The sequence below is a fragment of the Stegostoma tigrinum genome, chromosome 24, assembly GCF_030684315.1.
Source record: "Stegostoma tigrinum isolate sSteTig4 chromosome 24, sSteTig4.hap1, whole genome shotgun sequence".
NCBI classification, from domain to species: domain Eukaryota; kingdom Metazoa; phylum Chordata; class Chondrichthyes; order Orectolobiformes; family Stegostomatidae; genus Stegostoma; species Stegostoma tigrinum.
The window spans coordinates 41,132,581-41,141,984 of NC_081377.1; the positions used below are offsets into that span (position 1 = coordinate 41,132,581).

A 9,404-nucleotide genomic window follows, 5' to 3' on the forward strand; every position below is an offset into this window, starting at 1 on the left:
GTGCAGTCCATCTGGTGGTGCTGTTGAGGAAAGAATTCCAGGATTTTGTTCCAGCCATGACAAGGGAACCACAACACAGTTCTAATTCAGGATGATGTGTGACTAACGGTGGGGGGGGGGAGTTGCTGATGTTGCTAATCTCTGCATCTGCTCTTCTTGGCCTTCTGGGTGGAAGAAGGTGCGGATTTGAAAGGTACTGGAGAAGGAACTTACGAAATTTGCTGTAGTGACATCCTGTGGAGGGAGTCAGTGTTGAGTGAATGGCGAATGTGGTGCTGGTCAAGCAGACTTCTTTGTCCTGATGGTGTCAAGATTCTCGAACGTTGTTGCTGCTGTCACTCTCCTGCCAAGTGAGAACATTGTATCACACTTCCAACTTGTGCCTTGTACAGAGTGGATAGGCTTTGAAAAATTAGTAAATTTTACTTGTGAAACAACAGTGATTTATCTTAAAAGGAGACATATTCTTTTGGGACAATCTGAGGATCTGCAAGGCAGTGTATTAATATGTTAGTGTATATTGTATATTGTTACTGTAAGTGCTATAACAATATATTTATTTTGAAGAGAAATTATGCAAAACCCATAACATTCAGATCATATTAAACAAAGGATGAGATTCCTTCCTCCACAACAGAGTCTGGCTGGATAAGATTTGTGACTGAAGCTTACACAGTACATTTGGAAAGTGCTAACACAATGAAGAGGATAATTTCAATTGGAAGGCATCATCTTCATCACTGTGACAAGCTCTAGGCCTCTGGAAGCTGCCACTGATTTTGCCATCTTGAATGTTCGCACAGAAGAGATACACTTGAAATCAAACTGAAGCTGATTGTGCATCTTTATTTAGGCATGTTAGTTATTACTGACTCAATACTGACATGGCCTAATACTAGTTTCACTATGACACTGGGTTCATGGAAATTTATCAAGATTTTTTAGAGAAAAATTCCTTCATCTGTTTCATCACCAAACTGCCACTCTTCATAATTTGACCATGATAACAATATTAGATAGAATCATAGAATCCCTACAGTTCAGAAGCAGGCCATTTGGCCCAATGAGCCCACACCTACCCTCCAAAAAGCATCCCTAATTCCCCTACCCTATTCCCATAATTCTGCATTTCCCACAGCCAATCCACTTAGCCTGCACACTATGGGCAATTTAGCATTGGCAAACCACCTAACCTTTGGAACGTGGGAAATAACCAGAGCACCTGGACGAAACCCACGTGGAAACAAGGTGAACATTTGCAGACTCCATGCAGCCAGTCACCCGAGGGTGGAATTGAACCAGGTCCTTGGTATTGTGAGGCAGCAGTGCTAAGCACAGAGCCACTGTGCCAATGTAAGGAAGGTCTTCATTGGCTATGAAAACACGTGCAATTTCCAACAGAAATTACAGGAAAATTAGTTATCAAGAGCTGGATCTGGCTGTTATTCCCCATCCTTAGCCCAAGGTTATTTAAGTGAATTGACAACTTCAATTGCTACCTGAAAATTAAAGTCAGCAAATATAGTAGGAAGATATTCCTGCATTGGCTGAGGTTACTATGAAAATCCTGCCCTCTCAACCTTGATCCTTGCCTGATATGTGGTGACCTTCAGGTTAAACCCACCACAAGTCTTCTCTTGAATAAGAGAGCAGCCCTGCGGTCTTCTGGAACTATGGTGACTTAACTTAGACTAGAGATCAAACATGAACTTCTTTTGCTCTGAATCACAGCTTTACATTGAGCAGTATCATCATCAATTAGGCTATTGAAAAAAGTATGATATTTTAAAACACGATCTAAGCAGGCTGACAAAATATTTGTTTTAGCCTGCCAACGTCAGTATGTCATTTTGACAACTTTCAGTTTATTAAATTACATAGCCAACTGCTGCTGCTCATTATCTACACCTGCCAGATCTATGCCATGGAATGCCACACTAGTCTGACTTGTGCCATCCTCACACATCCAGTGTAACATTAGGGCTATTAATGATCTTTATTATAAAGTCCTGCCATTCACAGGGATTATATTCTTGGAAAACTTGACAAACTGTAAATTTGCAAATGGTGAACATATTTTATAATGGCAGTCAACTGGATGCGTTTCAACCATACAAGGCTTTGATGTTTACAGTATACAGAAGATAGGAAACAATAAATAAAATGTTTGGAGTATGCATGAATATGTCCCACTGGAGAATATATGTTAAATATTAAGAAATACATAAAATTTATCACAGCTACTCATCGTATAAGACTGTGCTGCAAAAGAACAATCTTCACAACAATGAAAACCCAGCAACACCCAAACAACACCCTCAAAATCAAATGGCATATGACACATACAGAGTGCACACTTTGTAATCCAGGAAATACAGAACGGTACATCATGGACCCCTTCCACATCTCTTTTTTACATTTATTTCTGAACTTTTCTCTTTGACATTTTCTTCAATATTTCTTCTATATTTTTCCGAAAATCACGGATAAATAATCATTGGATGTGTGGTGAGTAAAATGGTATACAGAACATTTTGCATGGCTGAGCAAATTTGGGAAGGGCAGGACTTTGTGTTTATACCTCGTGATGGATGGCTAGTGCTCACTGGGAAGTACAAGTATCACACTCAATAGTTAAATTGGGTCTGCTCATTAGACTAGCACTTATTATTCGGTTTAGGCAATTTGATGAGATGTAATCTTTTGTAACATACTTTCCCTCTTTGAGTACACACTCTGTGATATGGAAAATGCCCTGAGATAACCCATGCTTTCCATTTCATGTGTGGCTCTATGTGATAGATCAGTAAAGACTCATCACTGGAGAGTTTCTTTCATATATTCCAGAAAAATTAAACTGGTAATACAGTAAAAAATAGTAATTTCTACAATGAGATGATGTAGTCTAATACTACACAATTGAGTAACTCTTTTGAGAACTATAGAGAAGTTAATAACAGCTTTTAAAATGTTGTTTTCAAAATGATACATCTTTCAAAAAGTTGTATTCACCTGTATCCTGTTTATACATTATATACAATTCATTACCACAGGAAAGTATCAAAGGGCATGGCCTGGTCTCTCACAGCCTAACTGTAAAACAGCACATTACTAAAAGTAACACAGCTGCAGAAATCATTTCAATCTGTCTAAATCCCTAGGTGTGTTACTTGCCTTGAAACACATCCCAGTGTGATAGTTAATGTTTTCACACAAATATCTAAAATACAGAATTCAGAACGGAGTGGAATATTTTTATGTAGGAAAGGAAATCAGGGATCTACATTTGTTATATAAGTTACAATGACTCAATGTTTATTTGAACATTTGATACAGAAATAACACAAATCGTGTGATTTATTTGCTTTGTATATGCTTTTGTTTTCCTCTTGAAAGGAGTTAAATATTTACTTTTTCTGCCAAAACAGAAAGTTTATTTAAACGTGTTTGTGATTTTAGTTGAAACGTTCAGTAAACGAGGAGTACAGATCGAGGTTATCTTGACAATTGTTGCATGTTTTAATCATCTAATTTTAATTATTGGTGGATATGGAAGGCAAATTGCTGTTGTGAGCTTACCAGGCTGCCCTCCCCATTGCAGCCTCCATCCTAAGGAGGTGGTGTTGTCTTCCACTGCTCAGACTGTGTAGTTGTTGCATGGATTGGACAGCCTGTTTTCATTGCGTGAAATAATTGGATCTAGTCATTTATTTTGGAAAAACAAAGGTGCAGTATGGCACTGTAATGGTGATTGATTCACATGGATGCACTTATCTCCCACCTTTTTTTTTATAAGATCTCACTTCACCTTAAGGTGATAATCAGTCTTGTGTAACCATGCCAACTTCAATGGCATTGAGTTGTGAAAAAAAATTTAATAGTAGCGTATTCTTGGGTATAGCATAGTCCTTAATTTCTGCAACCACTTATTATAAAAGGCCATATCTATTGAACAATGCCATGGGAAATATGCTACAAAATTCAATTTTTTCAGTTAATATTTGTCAAATTATTCAATTCTGACCTTGCAGCCTTCCTTCTAACCATGTAATTTAACAAGACTATAAAACAGCTGTGTAACAATTATATTGTGCAAACACATGCCTGATTAAAGTCCATTTAAATCAAATATTAGTCTCAAAATTGAAATTTAAAGTCTGTAGACAGTTTGCTTTGCTCCACCTACTTTCATTAAAGGATGGACACATTTCCAGTAGGTATGTAACAAAACAGGAAACTGGTGGTTTCATGTGTTTGTCTGAAAAAAGTGCAAGAGGAATGCTTGATCAAGCATTCCACACAGACTTCATAGGGTTAAATCTACATCAGCTAAAAAATAAACCCTGAGCCATGTACCTCATTTACATAGGAAAAAAAATTCAACAGCCTCCAGTTGAGGGCAAACAGCTCTAACATCTGCAATCAATTCAGAGGCCAATTGTAATAGTTTATACAATGTATTTAACAGGTATAGTTAGCCATTAGTTAAGCTTTACAAAATACATTTTAATCATGAATGTCAACATCCACTGATTTTTCTATTACCAAATTTTTGTTTATACATTGGATGACACAGACATTTGGAAATTGATTTGCGCACAATAACCACACAAAATTGAAGTTACATTATCAAGATATCCTAAAGATTCAATGGATGAATACAACAACTGATATAGATTAGTGTAGGTAGATTCTAACTTCAATCCTTGCAATAAATGAATTGACCTGCTTTTTACATAGGGCTTAAGCAGGGCATTAGTGTGACTGAGTCAAAGCATGGGTCTAACAAGGCTAGTGGCCAAAGTAGATTTTCAAATTTATTAAGGTCAGCTCTCAGAACAAATTATTCTCCCTGCCCCCACTAAGTCCACTTGACAGGCAGCCTTAATGAATCTGACAAATTTACCTCTATCTTGACGGGCATCATAATTAAAAGCAGCTTTACATAAAAGCAGCTAGGTAGTTGTAAAGATATTATGGTTGGCCACTATCTCTGAAAGAGAAAAATGAGTTGATGAACTAAGTTGCAAATGCTGCTGTACAGAAACTTTAACTTGCCATCATTTAATTTTTCAGTTTAAACAAACAAGATGTCGCTGTGATAAGCATTTAAAAACAGGCATTAAATTCAGTGTTTAAGACAAAAATTGGAAGATTGCATAACACAGTTGAAGTATTATGGATAAATGATTTGGCTGCAGAAATTCTGCTATCTGACCAACATTAAAAAACCACCCTAGAAACAGCAAGGAAGATTATAGCTAATCAGAATGATTTGCAACAGTTCCAGTTTGAACTAGGGCACCAGTGGTAGAAGTGACTGCAACAAACTCTTTTGGGATTATATTCCAATAAGATTATGCATTTTAACTGTCACTTTCATTTAATAAGGTCACATTCATATTATATATTATCAGAATTGTTCTGTTAGCTTACTGACAGCACTGATTAGGATGTGGAGATATACCAAGGAGACAATTAGGTTTTTTGACCAAGAATAATTTGAACAGAGTAAAACTTCAAATTGTAAAACCTGTGAGGCTTCCTCATACATGCATGAAACTCACGATACACTGAAAGTTGAACAATGGACCACTTTTAGTAGTTTTGTCTTCAGCTTGCATTAGGAAATAGAAAGTGAAGAAAAATGAGAAAGTGAAACACATTTACATCTACTGATAAAAGAACCAATTGTGGCCCAAGTGACCAGTGTTTGAAATGCCAAAATAAAATGCAGTGTTCATTGTTTAATTATTAAGCTACCTACATAATTCACCAGCAGAAAATGAAACATTTTACACTTTTGAATTTACAGGCTCTGATTAAGATTTATTTTGGGGAAGGATGTGTTAGGATTTAATAAATCCAAACCAAAAAAATAATAGTTAAAGTTAATATGGATGGTAGCATCTGGGTGGCAGATCTGACATCCTCCCTAAAGGATTATACAACTATTACTTAAATAGAACTTTGCTTCAGAGCATCAGTAATTAGTTACTGAATCATTGTACAAAAGAGGCCCTTCAGCCCAGAGTCTCTGCCAAAGGGGGAAAAAACCACTTTTACGACTTTCCCCCAAATTAGGCTGATAGCCTTGTATGTTATGTGAGTGTTCATCCAAGCACTTTTTGAAAAGGTTGAGATTGCCCACACAGTTACCCTCCTGGGTAGTACATTCTAGTCTCACACCACCCTCTGAGTGAGAAGATTCCCCCCCCCCCCCCCCTCAAAATTCCCTCTAAAAAAAGGGGTGGGAAAAAGGTAGGTTGTTATTGCCTCTCAAGGGTCACACTTAAGCAAAATATCAAAAGATGGCTTTTTAAAAAAAAAACTAGACAATTAGGTTGGGATCATGAACCTCCTGTTTAGAGCTCTTTAGTTGTGACTTTAAGTTAGTTGGTGATAGGAGTCTGCATTGTCAGCTATAGCAACTAAATTCTAAAATTTGCTATCCCTGCACGTTACTACAACCCTTAATTTTTAAATTATAACTTTCTTTAAAAAACCCCCTCAAACTCAAGTTTAACGAGGAGGTTTCATAACTTGTCTACAGAATACCTGGTGTCTTATTGTTCCTGCTTTGACCCATTTCCCTCAAGGCCTAGTCTTTGGAATATCACGCAAAATGATTGAAGGAGCAACAAAAAAGTTCGCAGTTAACTTCAAAAGAAAAACCAGTCTTTATTCGTTTTTTTGTCTCGCTTCATCGATCAACAATGAGGAGTTGCAATTCTCTATCCTGAACAGTGGGTGGCGGAAGCAACTGGCAGTAGTCGAAATTAAAACACTCCCAAAAAAAGCGAAAAAATCCAGCGGTCAAACATAAAGTACAACTCGACTTTACACTGATCTTGTTCATAAGATAGTTTATACATGATTGCATCCGTCACAAACAGCTCCACTCTCAAAGTCTACCTTGTTTGAAAATATTTATACACGACACAACTAATACTCTGCAGAGTTTAAAATTTTAGGTCGGAACAATGGTGCAAGTTCTGAGCAGAGTCAAATAATTCCTTTAAACATGCAGCAATGCTGTTCCTTTTAGAGAGAAATAATGTCTTTTTTGCAGCTGGAATTCCACTTGCCCCACGTCCCACCCACCCCCCCCCCCCCCAAAGTTGCTGGCTATGTTCTAATCAAAAAGCATTTTCAATCATATTACAATCAAAACTGCAGACAAGTCACCGTGCCAATCGGCATAGTTAAAACGATCAGATTGAAAGTGCACCGACGCTGTTGTAATTAAAAGAAAAAGGGAAAAAAATTGCTTGGGAATGATTTGCTTTTGTTGAGAACTGGATTAGTCTCGGTTCCAAGTCGTTTGAACATTCTCACCTCAACCGACCCTCAAAAAAAATATAATACACTCCGAAAAAGGACAGCTGCGTGTTTAAAGGGACAACAGTGATGCCGAGGCGTATAGAGGTGGGCAGCGTCCACGTCCCCTTAAAAAAAGGATGAGGCCGTCCCCTTTTCGTTTCCTGCTGCCAGGTTTAGGAGGACTTGTTTTCAGGAGCTGACTGGTTACCTCTCCCACCCGTTCCCTCCCTCCTTCCCCGGCTAAAACAAACAGAAAAGGGGCAGGCCGTTCTCAACAGCTCACGGTGCTCGGCTGCTGCTTGTTGACAAAGTCTGAAATGAAATCGAACTCATTCTGTCCCAGCCAGAGTTCCGGGAGCTCCTGAATGCGATCCAAGCCGAGCTCCAACACCAGAGATGTTAATACGTCCTCATCAATGAGGTCGGTGTCCATAACGTTCAGGGAGAGGGAGGGGGCTGCAACGTGTTGGATCCCAGGCAGAGGGGTCGGGTTCATGGGATTCCGGTACTGTTGGCTGGTGCTGACCATCCCGTTATTCATCCCAATCAGCGGGTGATTGTGGTATTGATTGTTCAGTTTTTGCAAATGCATAGTAGCCATGAGCTGCTGAGGGCTCAGAGTCCCCAGAAACTGTTGCTGTTGCTGCTGCTGCGTGCTGTACATCACGTTGGTTGACATTGGGTGGTGGGTCATCTGTCCGGGCAGGCTGCTCACCCCGGGACGAGCTCTCATACCCCCGTTCGAGTCTATACTGGCCCCTCCGTAGTGCAGGAGCTGAGCGCCGGGGTGGTCTCGCCTTAATCCGGGTTGAGGGTGTTGCGGGCTCTGCAGTCCGTTTATCCCCATGCGGTAAGTCTGGAGTCCGTTCGTAGCATCAGGAAACCGCCCGGGATTCATCGACACCATCATGTGCTCCGCCATACCGAGAGAAGATGCAAGCAAGAGGAGAGGAGAGACACTGCAAAACAAAATAAAGCGAGACATTATAGCCCGGACAGATCATGTACATATTTATCCACAGCGTTTCCAAATTATGTTGAAAATACATTCGCTCCTCAACTAGAAGAAAACTTTTACAGCTGCAGTTTCACCAGCAGAATACTGAAAGTCGAGCTCTGAAACTGATTCCCCAAAGGTTCGTGGCTTGGTTAACCTTCAAATTTCATGACGGGGCATTTCAGAATTAACACACACAAAAAGTACAACCGGGAGAAAGCGAACGAGCAAAAAAGAAGCATTCCCTACCTTAACAAGCCTCTTTCTCTTACAGAATACAACAGTGCAAAAACTCAAAGGATAAAACCGCAGTCGCTTATGAAATTTCGTACATTACACTAATTATTAAAATTCACTTGCACCGAGCTCCTGAAGCGTGCCTCTTGTTACTGGAGCAGTTAGAGATTATATACTGTTCTGGGTAACGCGGGGTGGAGTTTACAAACGTCTTGTACTTGAGGCTGATTGGCTTGACGACGACGCGTAACGTATTATTTCAACTTCGGTATCACCCTGAGCGTTCGATAAGCTCCTGTTTACTTTTTCTCTGACCAATGATTGGCCTCCCTCCTCCCCACTCTGAGTTTCCTGAATGCATCAAATTGACTCTCTACCGCCTGTTTATTTTTAATTAAAGAAGTAAGCGTCAAAACGTCGAATTATTTATATTACAGTTTGCCACGAAATATGCCTGCAAGTGTTGTCCTTCCTAAAAGAAAATGAATTGGGGAGACAAAGCACATTAAAATTGAACAAATTATTTAAATCGGGTTGTAGTAAAAAAGTTACATTTATGACTGCACGCCTGTTTGGTGCTAGCTAGCCTGCAGTGACACGGTCAGTACAGCGAGGAAGACTGTGAATAAAGATTAGCAATTGGGACGAATAAATAAACCGAAGGTGAAAGTACAAATTGCAGTTCTACCTTTGAGAATTGACCTCGAAAGTGAACAACAAAAAGAAATTAAAATGCCCGTGTCCAGACCAGCTTGACAATCCCTCATTTCCAGGAATACGGAGTCACAAGGCTTGGTTTAAGGCAGTTTATTTTGCAAAGCACTATCTGTTAAGTACTAAAATTACA

General features: G+C 39.2%; 1 protein-coding gene across 1 annotated transcript; it reads right to left on the reverse strand.

The window, feature by feature from the left end:
• Window positions 1-7,114: 7,114 nt before the first annotated feature.
• Window positions 7,115-8,723, reverse strand: cited4b (Cbp/p300-interacting transactivator, with Glu/Asp-rich carboxy-terminal domain, 4b). The gene is made up of 2 exons (XM_048558074.2): window positions 8,570-8,723; window positions 7,115-8,282 (listed from the first exon to the last, which is right to left on the reverse strand). The coding sequence occupies exon 2, from the start codon at window positions 8,243-8,245 to the stop codon at window positions 7,595-7,597; it is 651 nt and encodes a 216-aa protein (XP_048414031.1). The 5' UTR covers window positions 8,246-8,282; window positions 8,570-8,723; the 3' UTR covers window positions 7,115-7,594.
• Window positions 8,724-9,404: the final 681 nt, after the last annotated feature.

What these genes read in the sequence shown, in the direction of transcription:
- cited4b (XM_048558074.2), bottom strand. Translation starts at nt 8,245, where the DNA reads ATGGCGGAGCACATGATGGTGTCGATGAATCCCGGGCGGTTTCCTGAT.